A 15,076-nucleotide genomic window follows, 5' to 3' on the forward strand; every position below is an offset into this window, starting at 1 on the left:
CATGCACACACAAAAGAAAAAAGACAAATATTGAATGCCAGAGTGCAACTGTAGAAAAGACTGTCACTGGTAAGCATTTCAGTAGCAGGAAAACTTCACACTCAGTTTTCAAATCAAATACAACGCCTAAGAAATACAAGTCCCAGATACAAACAGCAACCTGGGTTCATAGTGTTGCTTCTCAAAGCATGACCTTGGCTCGCTGGAAACACAAAATTTTGGCTGCACTTAAAGCCCACTAAGTCAGACCAAAGTTTCCAGGTCTTAAAGAGCTGATGGTGCTCATTGCATGGCTGAAACTCGATCATGAACAGCTTTGCAACTGTGTGTCTCACAGTGACTCAATTAAAAAAAAAATTAAAGTTCATCATTTAAATGTGATATAAAATACTTCCCAGAGAACAAAAATAAACATGTATAAACCAACTAGATTTTATTTTTTATTTTATTTATTATTAATATTATTATTTTGCTTTTTGGGTCACACCCAGCAATGCACAGGGGTTACTCCTGGCTCTGCACTCAGGAATTACCCCTGGCAGTGCTCAGGGGACCATATGGGATGCTGGCAATCAAACTCGGGTTGGCCAAGTGCAAGGCAAATGCCCTACCCGCTATGCTATCGCTCCAGCCCCAAACCAACTAGATTTTAATCCAAATATACACTTTAGAATATCTCAATGGATTCAGTACTTGAGAATAGGTTAATCTCTGAATTATATAATTTTTAAACATAAAAGTAAAAAAAATTATTTATGTGAAGGGCTACAATTTCCTGCAGACAAAATGATTCTTTTTAAATGTATCACATCATCTATTTTAAGATTGAAAGTCATGTGACATCATTAAGTGATGTCATGGAAGCCAAAGGCCGCAGAGCAAGGACATGAGAACATGACCCACTTACAGTGGGCAGGCTGCGCGGCTGCCAAAGCTGTACTCTCGTTCAGTGTCATGCTAGTCCGACCCCAAACACTAGAGAGATTTACAGGGGGAAATTTACTGAGCACAAGCGATGACTGAAGAATGACAATGGTTCACCAGGTCACTACTTATACAATTCTGAAATGTCTAATACTCTGAAAGTCCAAGTATCTTTCTGTAACTCTGGCTATCAAGCCACTTGGCAGGAAAACCTGAACTGAACTAATGTGATACTAGAATATTAAATACTTGAGGGTCTTAGTTCTGAACACCATGTGTTCCACATTATCTTTCCCAAACCTGAAACCATTTAGTTCTAAGTGTTTCCTTGAAGGGCCTGTGGACCAATGGAAGCACCGAGTCTACCACACACCCTTCCTCCCGTACCTCTGCTTGTAGGTGAGGATGTCCCACGGTGTGTGGTTCATGATTAGAGCAGGTGCCGATCCCTCATGGTAGTCAGAAAAGGTTATGACAGTTGAATGTTCAGCAATGTTTACATCCACCAATATACCCCCATTCTGTTGTAGGAAGAAAGGGTGCGTTTGAAGTACTGGCTTAACCTGTACTTACATTTGGAGCTTTAAAATTATATGGACATAAAATACATACTATATGCTGAGACAATAGCACCTTCTAGTCATTACCAGATTTTAGAGCATATTTTAATAAGATATTTATTAAATATCTTTAATAAATGCCCGCTCGAGCAAATCGATGAATAATGGGACAACAGTGCTACTATTTTAAAGTAAATTTTAGAAGTCATAGACATTTTACTGATACATAAGAAAACTTACCAGATCTTCTAGATTCAATAAAGTGCCATTGTCCTGTCTGTTATAAAAAAATGGTCTGGAGGATCCTTCACAACCCACCACTCTTACACAAAGTTTGCCTGACAAGTTTTCCGGCCAAAATGGAAGGCACTGAAAATACAAAAGTTAGCATCAATTTTAAAATAGCACTGTAGTGCATATACTGCAGCTAAGTAAAACTTCAATTCCCAAACTGATTGTGGCATATCTTGTTCTAAATTTCTGTAAAATATCATCTCAATATATCATTTTAGGAATACTAAATAATGGTAATTTATGAAAAAAACAGAAAATCCATTAGTGAAATACAGAACTTCTGGGCTATATATCTAGAAGAGTAACACTATGAGAAACAGGAGTCCTCTTTGTGAATTAGGACAGCCTCTAAGCCCTTCAACATTTTTAAACTGCAATCTTAATGACAATGACTCTGTACATATCTCATTTAAATGTCTTTCTTTCATTTTTGGGGTGGTGAGGAAGGTTTGTTTTGTTTTGTTTTGTTTTGTTTTGTTTTTTCATTCTTGTTTCTGGTGAGGATGGCTGCCCCACCTGCTGTGCTCAGAGCTTCTGATTCCACAGTCTAGGAGGACTCTAGCAGTACTTGGGAGACCAGGAGGTATAGGTGATTCTACTCGAGTCAGCTGTGTCCAAGCCCCTGCAGCATCTCTCTGGCCCAGCATTTAAATTTTTGTTTAGATTGATTAGCACAATGGTCTCAACCTCCAATGACAGAATGTTACAAGATTTATTTCCTTCTCTATTAAGTGTACACTTGAATTTCAGTAAAGTTTTAGAGACTGTGCATGTATATGCACACATACACACCATTTTATAGACTTAAGATATTTTAAAATATGTATTTGTTTACTAATCATAGTTGCCATAATAATTACTGTATCATATTTCTCCAGCCATCTTATTCAGAAATTTTGTACCCACCCACATTTGGCATATACTATCTTTCCCCTCCATCTGCTACCTTAAATGAGTCCAAAGTCCTCCAACAAGATTATAAACTTGAGAAAAGTCTTTCAAAACTTGCTGTCACATTTTAATATACAACTATAGTATAAAAGTAAATTTAACAAAGAAATATATACAATTCTCATTTATATGCCTTATTTTTATAAATTTAAAATTAGTTACATTAAAAGAGAATTTCACCTCTGAAGAAGCAATGTAGTTCCACTTATTTGTTGGTATAGAGCCATCAGGTGCAATTTCACCAACTTCGAGTTCTAAAGATGATTTGTTTGCAATAGTACAAAAGGGAGTCAGGGTAACCACTCGAGTAAGATTGAAACTGCTCATTTTGATACTAACACCAACCTATGAAGAGGAAACAAACTTATCAGTTTCTAGTTCTTTATACAACACACTTGAAAAACACCTGCATATACACACACATCACTTTAGAGGCTTCATAAAACATTTAAAAATACTATTACTGTATTTACTAATTACAATTACTTTCACTGTCACTGTCACTCTGTTGCTCATCGATTTGCTCAACCGGGTACCAGTAAAGTCTCCATTGTGAGACTTGTTGTTACTGCTTTTGGCATATCAAATGCACCACAGGGAGCTTGCCAGGCTCTGGCGTGTGGGCTAGATACTCTCGGTAGCTTGCCAGGCTCTCCAAGAGGGGCAGAGGAATCAAACCCTGGTCAGCTGCTTGCAAGACAAATGCCCTACCCACTATGCTATCGCTCCAGCCCTATAATAAATAATTACTATATCATATTTCTTCTAAGAGGAAAACTCTTGCTGTCTTAGTTTTTGGTTCCATCAGAAACCAATTCAGGAAATATCAATCTCTAATTAACCGAATGATGATTTGCCATGACAGATTTTACATGTAGTCATCACCTTCTAATATTTGAAGCACAAACTGTTTTTGCAATTAATATAAAAGCTCAAGTGCAATGACCTTATTATTTCTACTATTAAGAGGGTAAAAAATTTCAAGTCGTACAACCCCATGTAAACTAGCAATGGATTACCAAATTTTTTCAGGCAAACTTAAGATGTGAGAAATATTAGACAGGGAATGACATGGACTGAAGATTCCAACACACTTGGGATACTTACAGGTATTGGTTTATTAGAATGGATTTCAACTCAGTCTCAAAATTTTACAAATTCAGATTCTGCTTTGATACTGGAATCCACAGAAATTTATAGAGGTGACAACAATTCTTCACCCAAAACTTTGAGTTCAAATTTCTGTTATTTTCCAAGGAGTTAGGGGTGTGTTAGTTTATCGAATTGCAGAAAATGTTAAAAGGCCAAAATAATGAGAATCTTACCAGGAATTCCATATTGTTGGCAGGACATTTGACACACCCATAACTTCCCACTGTGTCCAAGGAGAAACTATTAGACCAGGCACTAGTTGAAATTTTTAGTTGTACCTATAAAAGAAAACACACCATCATGTAAGAAACCTAAGGAACTATACTAATTCTATTTAATAAAGAGGTATAGGCCACCAAAAATTTATTTAATGTCACAGGGTACAGAAAACATAAAACAAACTGCAAATTGAGAATCACAGAAAACCATAGGGATCAATACAACAAAAGCAATATACGGGGCTGGAGTGATAGCACAGTGGGTAGAGTGTTTGCCTTGCACGCGGCCGACCCGGGTTCTAATCCCAGCATCCCATATGGTCCCCTGAGCACCGCCAGGGGTAATTCCTGAATGAAGAACCAGGAGTAACACCTGTGCATCACCGGGTGTGACCCAAAAAAAAAAAAAAAAAAGCAATATACATGAACATGGTGCATGTAAGACTAGGTACCAATGAGACACAGTGTTGTTGTAAACACAATTACATATCATATAAAATTATGTCTCCTAGTGTCAAGGAAGGGTTGGAGTGATAGTACAGCGGTAGGGCATTTGCCTTTCACATGGCCGACCCGTGTTCAATTCCTCTGGCTCTCTCGGAGAGCCCGGCAAGCTACTAAGAGTATCTCGCCCGCATGGCAGAGCCTGGCAAGTTACTCGTGGCATATTGGATATGCAAAAAACAGTAACAATAAGTCTCACAATGAGAGACGTTACTGGTGCCTGCTCGAACAAATCGAAATAGCCAACTGCCAAAGTTGCACAAAAAACAGCAGTTTTAGTTCTGGAAGAATCAGTACTGGTGCTGCAGGTATAAAAAGATTGGATCTCTGTGTGCACCATTATTCAGTCAATGGTAGATAAAAGGCACTCTAAGAAGACAAAGGAAGGAAATCACACACAGTTCCTCTCTGCAATCAACTCCAACTGGAAAAGGAGATGGGAAATACAAGCCATACTGATTGAGATGCAAGGGCACAATGTGGCTCAATATGCAGTGCCCAGCAAGAGGCCAAAGCATTTATTTCTGGTTATAGAATCCACATAGAGGTTGTTTTTGTTTTTTAGGAATTTTGTTTGTTTTTGAGCTGCACAGGGCTGTGCTAAGGGCTTCTGGCTCTGTGCTCAGGGATCACCCATAGCAGGATTTGGGGAACATGGGATTAGACAGGTGATCACTGGGTTGGCCACATGTAGGCAAGTGTAGGCAAATAAACCTCTCCAGCCCACGAAGAGGTTTACAGATGAGCCAACTATGTGAAAGAAACCTGGGGACCACCTGTCATACAAATAAACATTACAAAGCCACATATTAATCAACACTGTAACACAGCAATTCTCAAGTCATAGTCCCCAGATAAACATTACATACCCAGAAGCTGTCAGAAATTAAAATTCTCAAACCCTACCCAACCCAGACCTTTTGAATAAACTATGGGCAAATGACCTAGAAATTTGCTTTCTGGGGTGTGACACAGGAAACTGCTTTACCAAGCCACATCATTGACCATGAGCGACTTGCTTTAAAAGTCCTCTGGATCAGAATATTTTCCCTTTCCACTCATGACCTTTTTCAATTAGGAAATGCAAATTCTGTCAGAAACACATGGGATTAGACAGGTGATCACTTGAGGCCTGTGGCCAGTATCCCCAGGACAGGGCTGGGAAGGAAGGAGCAGGTCGGGGCCTGAGACTTCTCCAAAGCCTGGCCTAGGGCTCACTCAGAGCAGAGCCAAATGCAGCCGTGCCACCTTCAGAAAGACCATCTCATCCCTGGCACAAAGCAAAGGTTTCTACCAGGCACAAAGTATTTTAAGAACAGTAATAATTCTAAGTCAGGAAACTGTTCTTACTAGTTCCTAATATTCCACTTGGCTATATTTCCCTTTAAGCTTCTCTTGGACCTCGTTCATACCAATCAGCAACTTAGCAAGTAATGACGTGTGGTTTAGGGGAAGTCTGATGGTGTCCACATTTAGTCTCCGGAGCAGAAATTTATTTCACTGTGTTATACTGACCAACACATACCTTGTTTTTACTGAAAATGTTCTTCTTCTTGAAAGAGAATAAAATAATGTCCCGGAAATCAGCCGGATGCTTCACGTGAATATCTTCTGAGCGGTACTGGAGAACTCGGGACGTTTTATTGATCAGCCAGTAGGGACTGAAGACAGACAGAACCACACGACTGCCCAGCCGCCGGACGTGGACAGACAGGTCCAAGGTCATCACCTCGGTGGAATCAGAAGAAAAACACACCAGGAAGAATTCGGGCAGTGAGTCACAAACACGGAAATGGCCGTTCCAGTTCCTGCCCTGGTATTTCATCAGAACCAGTTCCATTATTTCCCCACTGATGCGTGAATGCAGGACATCAGCCACACTGCCTTCTGCCAGCTCATGAGTTTCTGCTGTTCCCTAAAAAGCAATCAAACAAGAAGAACAAAAAAACTGCTTAGCAAACTTCTAAAATCCTCTACAAACAATCCACCAAATTCATTAAGCCCCAAGACTTCAATGAAGGCACGCCTGCTTATTAGGAAAGTTCAGTCATCACTAAGAACTACAAAAACACTATCACAGATAGAGGTAGATGGCATCTTAGACATTGGTAAACCCATGGCCATTAAGTTCTGAAAAATAAAGTCATTATCTATGCTGAGAACAACAGGGTAGATCTGGGGGTCCTTCTTGCTGTCCATCAGAAGTACATAATCAAGTAAGACACTTAACGGCCTCTCCTCCAGTCACATGCTATATATAAAAGCCCTCATGAAGAGATGAGGGAGAAGACAGAACTATTCTCACAGGTCATGTCAGCGAGGTAGGACAAGTTTAAAAATAAGTAAATGCCAAAGGATAAATTGGGCTTCCTTACCACTAGGACAAAACCTATTTTGTTCATTTAGTTACTTTAATAACTCAGGCATGGCTCACTGTCAGACAAAGTAGAGAAATAATGTATGTTTCAAACACTTCTCAGATATTTTTTTTGAAATGATGTATCAGGAAGAGATTTAAAAATATTCATTTTGCTTTATTCCTAGAAAATGTCCTATTATTTCTAAAAACAGCGATTATTTTAAAGTTTAATATAAATATAAACCAAGTAATCATAATAGTAACAGTAAAATAAAAATTTTAGAATAAATCATCTTCACATTGACTTTCCTCTATCCCTCAGTTTATGGAATTTTACTTTAAAAGACTGTTCAGGTCTTTGATCAATGCAGCAGGAGTTGGTGGTCCAGAGCAAGGTATGAAATTGTCTAGCTTCATCGGCCAATCCAATCCCTATCACTCATTACTTATCACTTTTTAAGGAAGCTGAGTTACAGAGCTAGCTACTCATGACTCACCTTCCTCATCTGTAAGATGGGTCTAGTAGCAGTAACTGTCATTAGGAGGACAATGTGCGAGTCAAAAACATTAACAGAGGTGAAATACATGGGACAGTGATTGGCACAGATTAGAAACCAGATCAGCATTTGCTCTGTGATTAAAGCTACCAAAGTATGCTATCTGAAACACAGACCTTAACTAAAAACACTTGTCACTGTATCACTGTCATCCCCGTTGTTCATTGATTTGCTCAATCGGGCACCAGCAAACATCTCTATTGTGAGACTTGTTACTGTTTTGGGCATATCCAATATGCCACGAGTAGCTTGTCAGGCTTTTCCGTACAGGTGAGATACTCTCAGTAGCTTGCTGGGTTCTCTGAGAGGGATGGAGGAATTGAACCTGGGTCGGCTGCATGCAAGGCAAACGCCCTACCTGCTGTGCTATCACTCCAGCCCCACACTAAAAATACTGTGTTTGTTTATAAGTTATCAACATGTCATTAATTCCAAACTTGGGAAGATACACACACACACACACACACACACACACACACACACACACACACACACACATATTTCTCCCCAAGTTTGCAATTAATGACATGTCAATAGCTTATAAACAAGCACAGCAGAAATATTTACACCAGTGAAATTAGGAAATGTTGAAAATCAACAGTTAGCTTTAACTAAAAACCCCATTAAAACAAAAACATCCTGGAACTGTTCGTACTCTATACAGCAAGCACACGAGAGCCATACCTCCAGTAAGTATCTGAGTGAGTAAGGGAGGAGATTGCGCAGGGTGAGGGGAGGGTGGAGATGGATGACGTAGGCGGGGTCCCACTCCTCCCCGTGTGTACAGATGTAGCTGAGCTCATCGGGCTGAGCGACGGTGTTCACGATGAGAGGTAAGTAGTTGACGGTCACAGCTGGACACTGGAGCATGCACCTGACCTCCTCGCTCCTGTGCAACTGCTCCCTCCAGGAAATGTAGGTGGTGGACTCCTTGTACTGCTTCTCCAAGCCAGCAGCCGGCTGGATGAACAGCTGACACCTAGGGTGGGGGAAGCAGGAGGCCCGGAAAGAGCTTAGTGAGGGGGTGAAGGCCGAGTGAAACCTTTTTGATTCTACAAGGCAAGCACTGTCCCCTTGTCTTTACAGGCGAGGGCCCAAAGCTAGGAAAGGTTAAGAAATAACTAGTCATGGGGGTTCAAGAGGCAGTACAGAGAGTCTAGCGCTGCCTTGCTCATGACTGACCCGGGTTGCACCCTGGGTGCCCAATATGATCTCAAACAAGAAGCAGGCAGGGAGGGAGGGAGGGAGTAGCTAAGTCATGGAGAAGCTACTGGTCAAAAAAGGGAAACACTTGGTAAACAATGACTACTTTTTGAAAAAAAAATGTTCATTTCAAATAAAAAAAGCAATGTAACAAAAGACTCAAAAGCCATTAAAACCTTAAGTTTACCACAAAAACATCTCATCTGGAAAATTCAAAGATATTTGGGCACAACTCTTAAACTGGGACTTTTCCAATTTTTAAATATAAGCATGGAGCTGCTTTTCTAGCATATAGGTCCCCAACTTTCAGAATTAAAAATACATTTTATGAACATTTTGAAACAGTATATTTAAAGAAGTATCTACCTATAAGAATCTAAGGGAACATGAAATTCTTCCTCAGGTCTGGCAACTCCAATGCACTCCAAGAGCTTAACAGTCTTTACATATTTATAAATTTTAAACGCAATAGAGAAATGATTTTTAATCTGTTGGACAAAAAGACATGCAAATTGTTAAAACAAGCAAACAAATGTAAAAAGTCCAAAAGAAAACTGTGAATTATTATTTTTAGATCTAAAAAATTTCAAAGCTTATATTATAAGACATTTTTATTGATAATTCAAATGTTTGCATTTACTTGCTGAATATATAAGTGTATAATTCTATATATACATATATACATGTTTAGCTTAATGTCAAAGTGGCAGTTAAAATTATTAGGATAATCACATATTCAGATCAAGGGAGTCAACTGTTAGTATATTCCTTCAAATATGAATTAGTTTTTCAAGGTTTTCATCATATTTTCTCTTATATAGCTTTTACTCAATAGATCATGTGACTAAGAATAAAAATAACAATGTAAATATGATTAGAAGTGCAATTCTCTTTTCTTGATTATAACATAATACAAGCAAATGCAAATTGAAACCTTTCTTTTCTTTGTCATTTCAATGTCCTAAGAATGCACATTCTTTTGCTGACATATACAGAAACCTGTATTAATTCACATACAGAAAATGGAAAAAATCTTAAAGGTAAGAAGGAAAACCTACAGGTAAAATGCTAAAGTTTTTTCCATGGAGGACATTCTGATATCTCTTTATACACATTTAAAAAATACAATCCTAAGGGATAAACAAAAATAATGTTTATTTGACAACCACAATTTTATATTCCTCAGTTCTGAGTCCTTAAAGAAATAAAAATATTCATAAATTTTAAAGTCAGGAGAGAATATAAAAAATCACTAACAAGAAAAACAAGTTGTATAAAGAAAAGAAGCGACTCACAAACAATGGGTACTAGACTAATCAAGTTTTCCTCTATCCTTATACTCAGTTAACTTATTTAATATCTCTAAGTACATGTGAAGACCAAACCCCACATTAACATGTTACCTGCAGAGGAGAACGCAAGGTAATCACTTTATTCCCTTCGGTTGCATCAATCTGCACCAAGACTGAGTCAGAATGGGTCGCACTGGGGTTTCGTACATTATACAGCTGCCGTCCAGGTCTCGAAACAGGGACTTTTGCTACTTCTGTGTATCCATGAGGCACTGAGGCAGAGCACAGGTGACAAACACTGTAAATATTTATTCACATTTTCCTAGAACAGAATAATCATTAGTACTTCAAAATAATGTCAAACTCCATACTTCCACATCACTAGACATAAAGACACGAAATACTGTTCTAAGATACTGGGAATAATGAAGAAAGGAAACTAGGTATTAAGAAAAATTATACCCCCCAATTTTCTTAGTATTTTAAATGTGTTAAGCAAAACTGAATGATTTTCCATTTCTCTTAATTATATAGCAACATTCTTTTGTTTTGGTTTGGTTTTGAGCCACACCGGGGAGCAGTACTCAGGCTCAGTACTCCTGGCTTGGGTTCAGGGATCATTCCTAGAGGTGCTTAGAAGGTCGGGTGAGATGGCAGGGATGGAACCATGCTTGGCCACACACAAGGCAAGAGCTTTAGCCGCTATACAGTCCCTTAGGCCTGGAAATTCTATTTTTGGTAACAGTGATAGTTATCTACTGTCAATATTTTAAGAATTCTGGTTATATATTTTTTCCTTCTCATCGAATGCCAAACCTATTTTGAAACATACAGTATATTGTATTTTCTAAGGGATAGAAATAATTTGGTTTTCTAAGGTACTTCTTTAAATCAATGAAGTATAATTTCCGCAATGTGTAAGAAAACAAGAGAAAAGAATGTATCAGCTATTTGTTCAAATCTTTGGAAATGTACCTCAAGCTATCTGGGATAATATATTTTTATCACTGTCACTGTATCACTGTCATCCCGTTGCTCATGGATTTGCTCGAGCAGGCACCAGTAACGTCTCCATTGTGAGACTTGTTGTTACTGTTTTTGGCATATCAAATACTCCACGGGGAGTTTCCCAGATGAGATACTCTCGGTAGCTTGCCAGGCTCTCCGAGAGGGGCGGAGGAATTGAACCCAGGTCGGTCGTGTGCAAGGCAAACGCCCAACCCGCTGGGCTATCGCTCCAGCCCATATATTTATTTTTATGTTTTATCAAAAACAACAACAAAATCACCCCACTCCAACAAACTCCAAAGATTCCGTTCAAACAAACAAAACATACCAAAGGTCAGAGTGAAGAAGGTGCTTTCCTGGCGGCTCAGCATGGATCGCTTCCCTGGACTGGAAGGTTCTAGACTGGCATACTCCAGCTCCAGGGTCTGACCAGCATCCATGTCATAAAGATCACATTTCTCCAGAGAACCCATGACCCTGAGATTGTGGTTCGGCTGGACCTTCACGGGAACGCCCAAAGCATTTCGGACAGTGAAGGGGGCCTTGTCCTTCAAAGAGTAGTCAAAGGTTGTGGCAGTGCCCTCAGAGAAGCCCTGCAAGGGAACACAGCACAATGCATGCTGCAATGCCCACTTTCCAAGGCTCCAACCGACACTACACATTTTCTAGAACCTGCTTTTGGTGGCAAAAATAATTCAGACATTTTTCGCCAACTGAAACATGCCATTTGAAATATACCGAATGAAAGCCAAACATACTTTTGCTAAATTGCTGAAGACATTAAGGCAACTTTTGGATATTGTTATATTCATTGTATCTCCTGAAGAAATATGAACGGCTGTTTGTGGCTCAGGAAGATAAATAAAATCATCTCCAGGCATCAAACCTTTGTCCTGGACTGGGTTCTTTTTCACCTACGAAGACAAAAACAATCAGTTAAAAGATGTTTTTTCCCCCAGCGGCCACCAACTTCCAGAACCCAATGAGAAGCACAGGTACACAGGTTCAGTGACGACAAACTCCAAGCCTCAAGGGATAGGGGATGGGCTGGCCCTCTCATTCCTCCCCGCCCACACACACACCCTCGTCCTCATGGAACCCTGGAGGTCACGCCCACAAACTACCCCAGCTGCTGCTTAAGTTCCTTCATGGCCATGATCTAGAGACACACAAAAGAATCTCTGAACCAAGCGGCTCGCTGTGGAGGTTTCTCCAGACCCTAATTATCTGGAATTTTGGAGTTCCAGGAGCACGCGGCTGCTCTTGCAGCAGCACAACATCTTATGCTCTTCATAACAAGCAATACAAAATAGCATATGGAGGAGACTGTCTGCCATGGAGGCAGGGGGAGGAGGAGGATGGGGGGACACTGGGGACTTGGTGGTGGGAGATGGGCACTGGTGGAGGTTGGATGATCGATCATTATATGACTGAAACTCAAACAGGAAAGCTTTGTAACTGTATCTCACAGTGATTTAAAAAAATAATAAATAATAATAAAATGCAATTAACATTCTGAATTTAAAAAAGTAATGTGGAGTTTGGAGTTCATGCCCAATTCAATCAGCTTAATCAATGGCACAAAACATAGCAGTACTCCTACATAAAAAAATAAATAAAAATAAAAGGTATGTTTTTTGGTCAGTTATTGTTAAAATTATAATACTCTAGATAAAATGTAATGATCCTAAACCAGTCTACTTACATTAGGATTCCTCAAATATTTCATTTTAAAATCTATTCAAGTTTCCCTTTTATCAAGGTGAAATACTGATACCATGTTACAAAGCATTAAAAAAAGCCACATGATTTCTCTTGTGTGGCCCCACCCCCAGTAAAAAATATTAAATAAGTACATGAAGTGCCCAACGAGAGTAGGGTCATTTACAGATCTCCTTAGAGCCTGCCTTCAGAAAGGACAGAACGATTTTATTACTGTTTCTGCATTTATTCTTCCACAGTATCATATGATTGCTGTAAAATCCCATTGTACTCATAAGAAAAGTTATGAAAATATATATATCTGAGAACTATAATTAAAAGGTTGTGGTTTGGGTTTGTGGATTTTGTTTTGTTTTTATTCTATGGACTCTGAAAAAAACTTAAGGATCCTGGAACACATCTTAGGAAGTACATAAATACAATGCATGCACATGTGTGTACATAAACAATATGTGAGGATATGTGTGTATATGTTGTGTGCCTGTGTGTACATGCATGTACATGTTTCATGTGCTTACGGTTTCCTTACATTAAGTGTTAAATTCCACTGTCTCTTCCCTGCCACTCTTTCAATCAGTGGCTCCCAAACAGCATGGACTTCATTGTAGTAATGGACCTGGAGAGGCACACAATTATGAGTCATTCCATTTTAATTATACATTTATATAGACAATAAAATATTAACTAGAAGTCAACAGTCATTTTAAAAACACATCTGAAGGCACAAAGAAATTTTTTTTACTGTGCATGTCACTTTATGCACCTTATCACCAAAGGGGCCAGACAGTATAATAGGTAAGGAGCTGGCCTTGCACACAATCAACCCAGGTTCTGTTCCAGAACCTATTCTGAGCACTATCAGAAGTAATCCCTGAGTGCAGAACAGGAGCAAACCCTAAGCACAGCTGGGTATGCCCCAAAAGTTTTAAAAAAAAAGTAAACAGATCTGGATCTTTGTACATGTACTGACGTATTGAGGAAGAGAGCTGGCATAGTGAATAAAGCATTTGCCTTGCACACGGCCAACCCAGATCTGATCCCTGGCCCCAAATATGGCCCCTCAAGCACCACGACGAGTGATCCCTGAGCACAGAGCCAGGAATAAGCCCTGAGCACAACAGATATGGCACACCCCCTAACCCCCCAAAATTAAATACATAAATAAAGATTAAAAATAGCATGTGAGAGGGGGGCAGGTGAGAGCCCTCCCCTGTTGGGGTCTCAGCAGTCAGCCTGAGACCCTGGCCAAATCTCCTGCCCCTAGAAACAGGAGCAGGCTCTATGCACAGGGGCCCAGGGCCCTGTGCCAGCGCTCCACCCAGAAAGGCGCTCTGGTTGAGGAGAAAATGGGATGAGGGACCTGACAGTCATCACTTGTCTGAGCTAACACACCAGGCCTTGAGAGCGGGAAATATAAATCATTAGCTAACATCTGTAATGAGCTCGGCGACGTGTACGTAACAGACGTGATGACCAGATGTGTGCAATATGTAGGCTGCCTTGAAGTCCATGTATAAATATCCAGTGTGAGGGCTAATAAAATGAAAGCTGCCTGACCTCCAGGTCTCCCCACTCTGCGTGGTTCTCTCTCGATGGCAGTGGGGAGTCCGAGGTGTGCAGAGGGGTGGGGCAGAAGCTTCTCCCCTTCCCTCTCCCTCTCCTATAGGGAGTAAGTCCGGCAGCTTGGGGGATCAAACTCCGGTTTGCCAAGGTCGACTGGCCAGGACCCGACTCTCCCCACCCCAAGGGACACAGCCCCAGCAGCCAAAAACCTCCAGAACCCAACTGTCACCATGCTCAAGGCGGTTCCCCACACGCTCGGGCCAAGCCTCACGTATGAGTGAGCATATTCTGGACCACACAAGATATTCCCTACACCTTCTCCATAAGTACCACACCACATTTGATGGTATTCAAATAGTAGGCAATGAATCATAGAGGGAAATATATATAATTATATGCATGTATACATAATTTTAGATATATATTCGAAAGCACACATCACCCAACCTTTAACAACATGTTAGTGATATTCTAAAGAGTATCTTAATGGCCCCTGTCAAAATAGAACAATCTTCACACTGTCTGTCTATGGATACTTTTTTGTAGCATTTTCAGCAGTTTTCCGTAACAGACAATAAAAAATACATAATTTCAGTTGTGCCTTGGGACAGGGATTGGGGCTTGGGATGGAAACGTCCCAAATTTGGTAGTGGGAAGGTGTAATGGTGGTGGGATTGGTGTTTGAATATTAACTGTTATCAAATATTATGAACCACTTATAAAATAAAAAAAAATTTTAAATAGCATGTGAAATTTTTCAAATGCATGA

The 15,076-nt window shown here is 39.9% G+C and overlaps 1 protein-coding gene across 9 annotated transcripts in view; it reads right to left on the bottom strand.

The window, feature by feature from the left end:
- VPS13C (vacuolar protein sorting 13 homolog C) overlaps positions 1-15,076 on the bottom strand; it is a 185,107-nt gene that overhangs the window by 43,734 nt on the left and 126,297 nt on the right. For all 9 annotated transcript variants that reach the window (XR_008626968.1, XR_008626967.1, XR_008626965.1 and 6 more), the window contains 11 exons: positions 13,274-13,360; positions 11,781-11,936; positions 11,351-11,615; positions 10,126-10,286; positions 9,089-9,210; positions 8,204-8,498; positions 6,129-6,518; positions 4,055-4,159; positions 2,910-3,074; positions 1,725-1,853; positions 1,312-1,445 (listed from right to left, as the gene is read on the bottom strand). Coding sequence is in view for 5 of the 9 variants with exons in the window: in XM_055118553.1 (XP_054974528.1) it covers positions 1,312-1,445; positions 1,725-1,853; positions 2,910-3,074; positions 4,055-4,159; positions 6,129-6,518; positions 8,204-8,498; positions 9,089-9,210; positions 10,126-10,286; positions 11,351-11,615; positions 11,781-11,936; positions 13,274-13,360 (2,009 nt within the window). In the remaining 4 variants the exon portion in view is untranslated. The remainder of the gene's footprint in view (positions 1-1,311; positions 1,446-1,724; positions 1,854-2,909; positions 3,075-4,054; positions 4,160-6,128; positions 6,519-8,203; positions 8,499-9,088; positions 9,211-10,125; positions 10,287-11,350; positions 11,616-11,780; positions 11,937-13,273; positions 13,361-15,076) is intronic.

This window comes from Sorex araneus, chromosome 10 (genome assembly GCF_027595985.1).
Source record: "Sorex araneus isolate mSorAra2 chromosome 10, mSorAra2.pri, whole genome shotgun sequence".
Classification (NCBI taxonomy): Eukaryota; Metazoa; Chordata; class Mammalia; order Eulipotyphla; family Soricidae; genus Sorex; species Sorex araneus.